The sequence below is a fragment of the Zootoca vivipara genome, chromosome 8 (genome assembly GCF_963506605.1).
Source record: "Zootoca vivipara chromosome 8, rZooViv1.1, whole genome shotgun sequence".
Taxonomy (NCBI): domain Eukaryota; kingdom Metazoa; phylum Chordata; class Lepidosauria; order Squamata; family Lacertidae; genus Zootoca; species Zootoca vivipara.
The window spans coordinates 85,913,639-85,926,197 of NC_083283.1; the positions used below are offsets into that span (position 1 = coordinate 85,913,639).

The 12,559-nt window shown below is 39.7% G+C and overlaps 1 protein-coding gene across 1 annotated transcript in view; it reads left to right on the top strand.

The window, feature by feature from the left end:
• The window catches only part of CFAP61 (cilia and flagella associated protein 61), a 110,604-nt gene that overhangs the window by 25,162 nt on the left and 72,883 nt on the right, over positions 1-12,559 (top strand). The window contains exons 11-15 of the mRNA XM_035101986.2: positions 2,917-3,116; positions 5,171-5,210; positions 7,436-7,575; positions 9,894-10,020; positions 10,328-10,405. Of these exons, the coding sequence (XP_034957877.2) occupies positions 2,917-3,116; positions 5,171-5,210; positions 7,436-7,575; positions 9,894-10,020; positions 10,328-10,405 (585 nt within the window). The remainder of the gene's footprint in view (positions 1-2,916; positions 3,117-5,170; positions 5,211-7,435; positions 7,576-9,893; positions 10,021-10,327; positions 10,406-12,559) is intronic.

Consider the following 12,559-nt stretch of genomic DNA (forward strand, 5'->3'; position numbering starts at 1 on the left):
TGTTCCCACCACTGGGGAAGCATGACTGCAAACACATGATAAACACATGCATGCAAAGTGTTAGTGCTTGTTCTTGGCACTTCAGTTATTCTCAATCTTTGTTCTTTTATTTTAGCCTTTAGCAGTTGTTTGACTACTTTCCTAATCCCCCTTTTATGTTGTTCCATGTCCCTTCAAAGGCTACTTCCTCTTTTTCAAGAAACTAGCCTTTTCTACACATATTCTTCATGTAATTTTTTTGTCCTCGTCTTGCTTTTCAGTTTTTCCATTTCAGAAAGGTTTTCCCCCCTCTGTGCACCTTTTCAATTGCTCCCATTCACAGATAAAAGGTTGGTCTCATACATTCACAATAGTACCAAGTTCACCATTTGGGTCAGCTGCAACTTGCTCTCTCTGTACCAGCAGACTTGATATGTGACTAGACTATCATGTCTTTTTCATATCCGCTGATATTATGTTGGGTATTGTACATAATTTGTAATTTGTTTCATTGGGTTCAGCAGAATTCAGGGCACATATTTTATAGTTTTTTGACTGGACTTTGTTTCTGAAACTTGCCTTGAACATATAGGGAGATAATCAGATTAAACTCTAGAAAGTACTGGCTTGGTTTCAAATGTGGTGCCAGTTCATCACGGCGACCGTGTTTGGCATCTTTTTTTTTATTTAGTGCTAGGATTTGTATTCATTGTAACTTAGAATCATAGAGTTGGAAGAGACCACAAGGGCCATCCAGTCCAACCTCCTGCCAAGCAGGAAACACCATCAAAGCATTATTGACATATGCCTGTCAAGCCTCTGCTTAAAGACCTCCAAAGAAGGAGACTCCACCACACTCTTTAGTAGCAAATTCCACTGCCAAACAGCTCTTACTGTCAGGAGGTTCTTCCTAATGTTTAGGTGAAATTTTCTTTCTTGTAGTTTGAATCCATTGCTCCGTGTCCGCTTCTCTGGAGCAGCAGAAAACAACCTTTCTCCCTCCTCTATATGACATCCTTTTATATATTTGAACATCATATCACCCCTTAACCTTCTCTTCTCCAAGCTAAACATACCCAGCTCTCTAAGCCGTTCCTCATAAGGCATCGTTTCCAGGCCTTTGACCATTTTGGTTGCCCTCTTCTGGACACATTCCAGCTTGTCAGTATCCTTCTTGAACTGTGGTGCCCAGAACTGAACACAGTACTCCAGTGAGGTCTGACCAGAGCAGAATACAGTGGTACTATTACTTCCCTTGATTTAGATGCTATACTCATATTGATGCAGCCCAGAATTGCATTGGCTTTTTTAGCTGTTGCATCACACTGTTGACTCATGTCAAGTTTGTGGTCTACCAAGACTCCTAGATCCTTTTCATATGTACTGCTCTCAAGCCAGGTGTCACCCATCCTGTATTTGTGCCTTTCATTTTTTTTTTGCCAAACCTTACATTTCTCCTTGTTAAAATTCATCTTGTTTGCTTTGGCCCAGTTCTCTAATCTGTTAAGGTCATTTTGAAGTGTGATCCTGTCCTCTGGAGTATTAGCCACCCCTACCAATTTGGTGTCGTCTGCAAACTTGCTCAGGATGCCCTCAAGCCCATCATCCAAGTCATTGATAAAGATGTTGAATAAGACTGGGCCCAAGACAGAACCCTGTGGCACCCCACTAGTCACTTCTCTCCAGGATGAGGAGGAGCCATTGATGAGCACCCTTTGGGTTCGGTCAGTCAGCCAGTTACAAATCCACTGTATGGTAGCGATATAATTCTCCTTTATATCGCCATTTTATTTTAAGTGATGATTTCCTGCCTATCTTTTCAATTTATGTAGCATTAATATAAGTGATCTAACCAGATGTAATGTTTTCACATTTAATATTCAAATAGATATTGTACACTTCAAAGTTATTGCATAAATCTCTCCTTTAACACCATGCCTTGCTTCTGGAGTGGTTAACATGACTCTTATTTGTGACCAAAGCAGCTCTTTGCCCCTTTTCTACTTCCATTTTTCAACTGATTTTCTGTGAGATGATTTTGCCAAGAATGCAAATAGATTGCTATTTCGTAATGATATTACTTCATGTAAGTTATATTTAGGGTTCAGTCTTACACTGTTATCATTGGTGGAACACCTGTGATTGACTAGTGGAACCATCCTATCATGTGGCATGTGAGGAGGAGGCAGCGGCGTAGCTAGCTGCTCGGGTGCCCGGTGTGGCGCACGTGTCCTGCAGCCAGGGGTGAGGCGAGCTGCCTATGGGGGCGGGGGGGCACTGTGTGGAGCCTCTCCACCACCTCCCCCTCAGCTGTAGGGCGGCTGAGGGAGAGGTGGTGGGCAGGCGCAAGCCCCACGCTGCCGTTTCAGGCAGCACAGAGCCTGCATGCGCCCAAGCCACCACGTCACTCCCAGGAGAGACGCGTGGCTTGGGCATGCTGCAGGCCCCGCGGTGAGTGCCGGCCCCTGCAGTGTGGCGCCCAGTGCCAGCCGTGTTTCTTTACGTTTGTTGACTGAACTAAAAAGTTTTGTGAGCCCATTTTTTAATACAGTATATTTTTTAAAAAAATCTAATTTTTGTCATTTTGTCACCACCCCCGTAAAATGTAAAGTAAAATGGCCATCATAGAGAGGACTGACTTACTCCACGCTTACCATTCCTCATCCTCATCCTAGCCTCAAGTAGCAATCAGAGAAAGGTTACACTGAAACTCTGAATAATGGGTTGTTCACATCAATTCTTTTGCATTTATCATGGCAGTAAGTGTTTAAACGAAACCAGTATTGTACTGGTGTATAAAACTCTACTTTTAGAGTTGCATTGGGGGGGGGGTCACCTGTAAACAATTTTATTTTATTTATAATGTTAAAGTTACCATTATAAATGTGAGTTTAGAAATATCATTGTTCTTTCATTGCTTTCATTGCTTCACTGTAGAGAGAGGGAGTACTTGCTAGAGTTTCATTAGAACGGCCAGAAACCAGCAGTTTAGAAATAAGCAGAAGCAAGGATTTGAAAACCTCCAAGACACCGTCCATTCTAACTGTGGAGACAGAGTCTTTCCGTCCTATATATAAAGGAGAAGTGAATGCTTTTTGTATACAGCTCTTTTGTATTGATGAGAAACATGAAACGAGGCAAGTACCGTAAATAATCTAGATATTTGATTTTAAAGGGGGGAAAATAAGAGTATATTTTATATTTTTGATTTCTTTAGTGTTTACTAACTTATTTATTTAAAAAACCATGGTGTTTTAAATGGAACCCCAACCAGTAATCTGGCAGCTGCATTTTGTGAACCAGTTGAAGTTTCCAGGTCATCTTCAAGGACAACCCCACATAGAGTGCATACCTCAGAAGTCGAACGGTACCTCAGAAGTCGAACGGAATCTGTTCTGGAAGTCGGTTTGACTTCCAAAAGGTTTAGGAACCAAGGTGAGGCTTCCAAGCCATGTAAGCCACATTGGACTTTCGGGTTCCAAAGAACATTCTCAAACCAGAACACTCACTTCCGGGTTTGCAGTGTTTGGGAGCCAAAACATTCGACTCGCAAGGCATTTGGGATCCAAAGTACGGATGTACAGTGGCCAAGTTGGCACTGTCAAAAAGGGGCTCTAGCTGACAAAACACATAACACTTCTGACTTATCAAGATTCAGCTTCAGTTTAATTGCCTACATCCAGCCCATCACTACTTCCAAGCACTTGTCAGTAGGCACACAAGTCTGCTATTTCAAATGATGTACCTATATTTTACTCAGAGTTAGGTGCAGCAGTTGATCTTATTTTTTATTATTATGACAGAGGACTTTGTATTCCCTGATCACCCCATGCTCTTGTTATGTCCCAGGGCATATCTGATGGCTTGCTTGCATGTAGGCCACTCATAGGCTGAAGCAAGAATGGGGCCATGCTGCTAGACAAGACTCCCAATATCATCCTGGGCTAGCCAATGTTCCAGTGTTCACACATCGAACATAGACACCTGAAATGGAACCCCTACAAGTGAGCAGCTGCTCACATCGGGGTTCCTTTTCAGGTAACCTTAATACAGTGATTGATCAGGAAAGGGATTTTGGAGTAGTAGTTCAATGAAAATATCAATCCAGTATATGACAGGTATGAAATTTGAAAATTCTCTTTTCAGAATCATTAGAAAAGGCATTGAAAATAAAGCTTCTGATATCATAATGCCTATGAGGAACTTTTACAATGTCTGGGACTTTTTAGCTTAGAAAAATTGTGGGTAAGAGGGACATGATAGAGGTGCATAAAATTATGCATGGTGTAGATAAAATGTATGGGGAGTAGTTCTTCCCAGAGTCATCCAATGAAGCTGAAGAGTGGGAGATTTGCGACAGACAAAAGGAAATCCTTCTTCACAGCATGTAGCTGAACTATAGATTTTGCTCCCACAAGATGCCATTATGGCCATCAACTTGGACTATTTCCAAAGAGTCAAAATCTTTGGAAATAGACAAAATCAGGAAAGATAAAGCTATCAAGAGCCACTACTCTAGGGCTGAGCAACATCAGCTTTTCAACATCACGGTGTATTGCCAGCCAAACATTGCAGTTTGGCAATATACCATGATTTTTTTGGGGGGGGGACCTGCATTGGCCTCTGCCCACAAGGCATCGGGTGAAATTTCTCCAATTCTCGACCGTGGGAGCGGGACAATGCAGCTTATTTGCGCAGCTCAGCTGGGGATTGGGAAGGTTCCTCCTCCCCAACTGAGCCAGCCCCGGTGCTCCCCCCTGCTCACATGCGAGTGGCAGGAGCATAAGGGTTCCTTTAGTGGCTCGCTGCAGGGAGCGAGCAATTTAAAGATGCAGCCTTAGTTTCTTTGCCACGGAAGCTTCCTGCAAATGCTCATAGAGGCATGAACCAATGAAAGGTGGTCTTTTTGGTCACTGTGTGACCAGAATGCTGGGCTAGGTGGGCCTTTGGTCTGATCTAGCAATGCTCTTATGTTTTCAGAATTGGGATCATGGCCAGCAGCACAACTTCACTCCAACTTAAATAAGGCTTATCATCATCTTGATGTATTGTTTTGTGTAGTTAAAGCTGCACTCAAAAAACCTCTTTGAGGTTGGAGAATGCTTTCTAGAGTAGGTGGGAGTATTATAAAATAAATACTGCATAGTGGAAATTTCAAGATTTTTGTAAAATTATTTGGTTTTATTTGCAGGTCATTAGATTTCATGAATTTTGTTTTCAACCTTTTCCCAGTAAGTATGTACATTTTTAAAGCACTTGCTTTGCAATTAATGAATGAAAGCAGTTTACCAGACATTGCATTTGCTTATATTGAGCCAATTTCCTTTTAGGGGAGCAGAGAAATGGCAGGATGATTTTAAATACTATTGCAAGGATTTGCTAGTGCACATGTCAGAGGGATTGCAGTGCAAATCAGCAGAGAATAAATGATATTGATCGTAGGGTATTGGGTTTCAAAGAGCGAAAGGGGTTAGAATCATATTTCCTCCTCCTCTTCCTACCCAGCTTAGCTTCTAGGCATCCAGCTACTAAACTTCAAGGTGATTTTTTTCTGGTCTCCAGCCCTTAAACACTAACACCCATTTCCATTTCCTAAAATTTCTTATATGACTGCTATCTCCTAGGGGACTAGAGAATATTACCTAAAGTATGCCTGTACATACCTGAATGTGCAGTCTGATATAGAGGCATTTTTGTGCATGCAAGAATTCCCAGCTTCTGTGGGGGGGGCTGCTATATTTATTTTTAAATATATGTTCCACTTTTCTTTAAAGACCCAATGCAACCAACACAAATCCATAAATGCAATCAATTTTCATTTACAATATCACAGCTCTCACACAGAATAAAAATGGAAAATAGACAAGTGGAGCAGGGTAACAATTTAATAGTTCGAGGGTGAATAGTTTCGAAGTTTTCTGGCTCCCTTCAGCTACTTGGCCTTCCATATTTTAAAGCACAGTACAAGGATTAGGTGGTTCTGGCTCCATCCTTGAAGGAGAACTGTCCAAACCTCCTTCAGGTCCCTTTCAGCTGGATAGCACACCCTCAATGGCCTCTTATTCAAATAAGTAATTTTCCACACTCCTGTCTCCAGAGACCTGCCAATGGCCAGTCAGTTCCCCTGGGGAGGTGAGACTTGCTCACTTGAGGTCCGGTTGGATTTTGGTGCTTAAAGACACAACAGCAGGACCTGAGGAGCTTTCCAAGATCATGCAGGTGCTTTAGATTCCTGTCAGATTTCCTCTATAAGCCTCAGGCTCTCACGGGGCTGTTGGAAACCTTTAGACTCCCAACTCTCATCAGCCCCAGCCAGCATGGCCAATGGTCAGGGATGATGAGAATTGTAGTCCAGCAATATCTAGAGCAGGGATGGGGAATCTTTTCAGCCCGGCAGGCCAGATCCTTATTTCCCCTATCGCTGGCAGACCACTGAAACATGGATGGGGCTGCTCACCTACATCACCAAGACACCAGGTAACAATTTTTTCCTTTCCCCCAAGTTTTTCCAGTTTCCCCAGGCCATGCTGCAAGGGAGAATCCAAGCAAGGGGGTTCATTGATACTGTCTCCAAGCTCTGCTTTCAGCACAGATTGGCCAGACTCCAGAGTCATTGCCAATCAGCCTCACAGGCCAGAGGTTCCCACCCCACTCATCTAGAGAGCCACAGGTCCTCCACCACTTTTTAAAAGCATCTTTTCTCATTTCCTAATAAAATGAATGGAACTCATATTGTCAAATTTTAAAAACAAAACCAGATTCAACATTGTATTAACTGAAATAAAGAATGTACCTTGGATGCTTCCTGCTTCCACAATTCCAGACACAAGATTAGTGGCAATACAATATGCCTGAATGGCTTAGTGCCCAAATAGTTAGATAAAATACAGAAAGACTAACAGCTGAAAACCTCTTTGGCTAGTTACATATTCAGCTACAGATTCTGTGTTCAAGAACAGGTCATAATTGTGGAAAGTGAAAATGAAAAATATTCACTGTGCTCTTATATGTAGAGAGTATCTCTATTTACTGTGGACTGAAATATTTATTTTCAAATTCAGCCTTTTCCAAATGGACAGTTTTTTTACAATTTCATAAAATGTCTGTTAATTACTAAGGACTATATTGTGTGATTTATTTTGAAAATGAGGTGAATATATAAATCACATTGAGTTCTTCTTTCATACATTATGCCTTGGATCCAGAGAACTGCTTGTGCAACAGGATTCCTCCTGCTACCCCTCCCCACTGCAGTTTCCTGCAGCACATCCCATGCCATTCTGGAGGGTCCTCTAACCTTCAAGAGCCTGAGCAAAAGGAGGAGTTGCAACCATGCTTCTTTTGATCCCATTCTATATGTTGCATATAATATTGTCTTTTCCCTATGTGTATTTCCTTAAACAGCTTACATTTTTTACAGTTTTTGTGGCCTAGTGTAGTATATTATTTCTTTCAGGACAAAGACTTCTGCATTATCTCAGTTCCACATATGGTGCCTGAATTTTATCTGATCCAGAATTTTGTCCGGGTTATACCCTTTAGCAGCTGTACACTGGATCAAGAGCTCTATGTGTTTCACCGTTCAGGATTACTCAAGTTAGTGGCACATTTTGCTACTACAGAAGTTTTTGTGGTATTGCTTGTATCTGAGCTGTTGTGACACCATTTTAATTTTACTCCATCAGTTTATTTTTTTTATAGTCTTTGCTAATCAATTGCTTTGTTTGTGGGAAACAAGTTATCTATAAAAAGTTTTATTGCTAGGGTCTGTATAATTTAAAGGGGTGTCTTAAAGGATTTTAATAGTTATTCTGTGGCAAAAGAGTTGGGTACTTTAAGCAAGATATGTATTTAAATGAAAAGACAAAAGTGAAAGCATTATAGGCAAGAGTTGGATTGAATATAAAGAACTAGACCACCTAGTTCTTATATAAAGACACCCAAGTAAATAGTTTAGTTTCTGGATAAGATGTGAATGTGAGATGAAAATTAACCAGTAATGGAAAAATTCTGAGTAACATAAAAGCCAGTGTCATGCCCTTAATGATCCCTTCCTGATGAGGAAGTAAAACAAAGATCAATATGATGTTTTTGTACAGTGAGGTTTTAAAAGACATATGAATAAAAAGTGAGTTGCTGAAAATGGATGAAAAGCAAAGCCCACAGAAGCAAGCCTAGAGAGACAGAGAGAGGACATGTGAAACTGCAAAGTCAGAGAGATAAAGGGAATAGCCAAATGAAAGACTGATTGTGAGAAGGAAAAGTCCTCACACAGAATTTAGATGATGGCAAATGCACCTCTAGGCCTGCTACTTAACAAGAAAGGAAAAATAATACATAACAGGGTGTAGGCTGAAATGCTTAATGGATACTTCTCTTCAATTTTGACAGCAAATGATAATAAGCAGCCTTACTTCTGGACTGTCAAATGAATTGGGCTTCTATAATAAGTTGATTTCTTACTGAGGGCAAAATAAATATAAAGAGGCTAAATGTATCTTTTCTCTTAGTCTTTGATTCTCAATAATGGGTCAGTTTTTTATGCAGATACCAATTTTTCAGGTATTGTTCTATCCATTTTCAGCTGCTTATTACTAATTGCATGTACAGAAACTCCCTGTATTTTGAGAATATATACTGAGGAGGTAGAAGTATCGGTATCGGTATCAAGTTTATTGCTTATAGCCACAGGCTGCTGCAATGTATACAATGTCATTCAGTAAAATATATACACATTTGGTACGAAACTTAGAACATTTACATTATCAAAACATAACCTAATCAGCACAAAGCTATGGAAACACTTAAATATACCAATTAAAACATTAAATAATAAAATTTATAAACTAAAATCATCATGTGGCCACTGATATATTAAAAGACATATTAAACAATATAATTGATAATTGTGTACAACTTTGGTGAGAAAGGTGCGTCGTGGTATATGCCAGGTCACATATTTATCTGTGTCTGCAGAATAAACAAACCGTGGGCTTCCCTCTCCCCAACTAACACTCACACTGTATGTAGAAAATCTTAATTCAAACCTTTGATCCATGTAGCTGGTATATTCGACAATATGTTGTTGCAACCCTTTTCCATTAACGATACAATTATAAGGAGAACCTCTGCTTCTTAATGGTGGCGTTGGAGGGTTATCAACAGGCAAAGTACATTTGCACTCAGCACCTCCCTGCCTCCCGCATTCCATGCCAGAGCAAGAGCCAGGTACTGAGACAAACTGCGAGTGAAGCCCATTCTGCTCATCTCTGGGGGGAATTTGCAAAGATGATTTACCCTCTGTCATCCTTGTTTTTCATTCGCCAATGATCCCCCGCTCTTGTGGGGACTGCCTCCTTTAAGGCAGACAGGACCAGAAGGATTTTTGAATTAGAGGCTTCATCTCTGAACACTTTATATCTAATATAGACATTTTTGAATCAGGTGGTGGTTATGTTTCATGATAGACTCTTAACAGTTACATTTAAAATGGAAAGCGTTGGTCCAGAACTGGTTCATAATGCTTGGTATGTTCACAAATACCCAGTACTTTTCAGAGCAAGTGAAGAGATGCTTATACAATCATATACTAAATTTCAGCTCCCATAATTCTTTGAGAGAAGCCATGCCAGTTACTGATCTCAAATTGATGTAAGTTTGTTTATACAGTATGTACACTGTGAGGTGTAAGAATATTGAATCCAACTTCAGCTTTTTCTTTGGTAGAGGAACAACTCAAACCAGCATTAAAGGGTTTTAAGTGACTTGATGTCACTGCAGTGTGATAATGCAGTATCAAAACCAAAATTTTCCTGGTGATAGTCACATTTGGGTATTTATGCATGGAATCTGAGACAATTTGTAGATGCCATTGTTTGCTGCATATATAGTATTTGGGTTTATTTCTCTAACAGGTCCTTTATTGTAAGACCAGCAAGAACCAGTGATGTCGCTGGTGTTGAATTACTAATCCAAACCTTGAAATTGAACAAAAGTATATTGGATGACCTAAATAGCTACATATTGGCACGAAGAGATCCAGTAAGTTGTTAACACTGCTTTATATTGCTTCTGTTTTGTGTGAGTGTTCAAATAGGAATCTGCTCATTTGTATATGCTAAGCTGGCAGTCTTCAAATTTGCTGCTATACTAAACCAGTGTGCAGAAGACGCCTTTCAGGTGCAAAAAGTAAAATGTCCTTTGGGTCTTTTATATTATTATAATCCATGTCAGAGAGAGTGTAATGTGTGGGAGGGGAGCTGAGATGAGATGGGTGTTTAAATAAAGAACATTAATTAAAGTATCAGAGTAGAAGAATATACACCAAATCTTTTGCTTTGTTTTTCAGGATGGTACACCAATTCAAGCATTTGTAGCAGAAGTTTTGCATCAAGTCGTTGGAATATCAGTTATTAGAAATGAAACGGTATATATTCTTATTTGCAGATTTGTTCCTTTTTGATGGAAGGATTTAGAACACTAAATTAATGTTAAATGTTCTCAAAGTCAGGAATATTTTTGTTCAAATAAACATTTTGAACATTCACTTCTTTCCACAGCTAATGTGTGAATAATGTTTGAACAATCCTTAGTCAAAGGAGAAAAGAAAAACAAGATTGCTGGAGGAGAAAATGTATATCCCAGCAATATAGTTTTTCTCATCCACAGTCTTGTTCTTCTTTAAAACAAAATGAGGCACTAAATTCTGAATATTTACCATAAATGCAATTTGTATGTTTTTGTCCCTTTTTTCTTGAAAAACAGAGATTCAAGGTGATTTATTCTGTCTTTAAACAGAAGAAATAGTTTTGAAATGAATTATTATTTACTCCCCTTTGCTATTTTACAAAGATAAGGAAGTTTTATAAAGGAAGGCAGGATCCATTTAAGAAACTGAGTGACCTTGCCAGCAATTCCTTAATTTTCTCATTTTAATATAGGAGTAAACCATATGACTTTAACTCTGGATGATATGGAATGCAATATCTTTAAAGGTATATTAATTGCTTCCAGCAGTTAGGAGTTTCCTGTAATTTGGTAATGAGGATCAATCCACAGTTTCTAGTAAGCCAATAACTGGCCTTTTTATTTATTTTTAATAATCTATTTTTATTAATTTTCCAATTAAAACACAATTATATCACATCCATTATTTCGAATTATACAAATACATATCAATTAAACCGAATGTTATGCCAAATCATATGAAATTTTCGGAGTTCCCATGCTTCAAAAATTGGGGATTCCTCGCAACTGTCCACTGCCGTCTTTTTCTAAAGTCCAAATCATCACTCCAAGTCCATAATAATCCCGATCTTTCCCCTACAGTCACTAAGATGTTTTCTTCTTTCATCCAATTTTTCCACAGCTGCTGAGATAAGTATCAAACAAGATTTCACATATATTATTTCTCCTGTGTGAGTTTTAATCAGTCCGGCCTCCCCATAAATCTTCTTTGTCTGGAGTGTCCCCTGTTGCGTCGGTCTTTCAACACGGAGCAGCGCCATCTTAGAAAGCTCAGATCACTTTCACTTTCTCTCAAAACTTTTTAAGACTAACGATCTTTGTAAAATTTACAGCTTTTCCAGGCAAAAGACACAGCCGTCACATTATGCATACACTCTTGATAAATTTGTGGCTCTCCTTGCCCTATAGCTGAACTTAGCTTCAGATCACTGTTCAAATTCAAAGTGCGTCACACCTCATAAATCCACCGGACGCTTTCCAGGCACTCCGACTATCCAGTTAGAGGGAGGCTTCTCTCTTCAGCAGTTTTACAACTTCAAAAAATATACTCAATATCCATAGTTTATAAAGTTCATTACTCACACAGGTATCCTTTATTTCTCGTTTGTTCCAAACAAACAAGGACATCGCGTCTGGGAAGGTATGAAGTAACTCGTAGAGTATATGAAAAAAATAAAAAAGCTCGCTTCCCTTCTCGTTCCATCCCCATCAATCTTTCTTCCAGATAAAATACAGCCTCGACTTCTCACCCTCAGCAGCGAAAATTCCTTGGCAGTAAACAGAGCTTCTGCCCCTCCTTCTGAAGCATGTCCATGAATTTAAACCTAATTATCTTCTTTAATCATGGAGATCCCACCATGCTGGTTAGCGTCCTGGAGTTCCGACTCCCCATGAGTGCTCTCGGCCCAAGCCCCACCCCCACCCCTTGAACAGTTGGGGTGGGTTTGGGGGCATCGCGGGCCAGCGGCCCCTCTCCGTAACACCCGGAGAGGTGAGGGGGTTGCCATTTACTCCCCCTAGCAACCGCCAAATTCCTCATGAAGGTCGGAGAGATGGAACAAGGGTCAGCCATTCCTGCAGGCGGAACCGGAACAATAACTGGTCTTTTTAAATATAGTTGTAAATAAAAGCAATACTGTTTTGTTTTTTAAATAAAAAAACCCCCACCTCTACCAATATGTTTAATTTTTAATAGTTGTCCATATGGTCTTGGTTTTAGGACACAAAACAGCCAGATATTTTAAATATAGTGTGTAAATAAATGCAAAACTGTTTTTAAAAACTACTGTTTCATTTTTAAAAGCTACCTATATGGTCTCATTTTACAGTACTG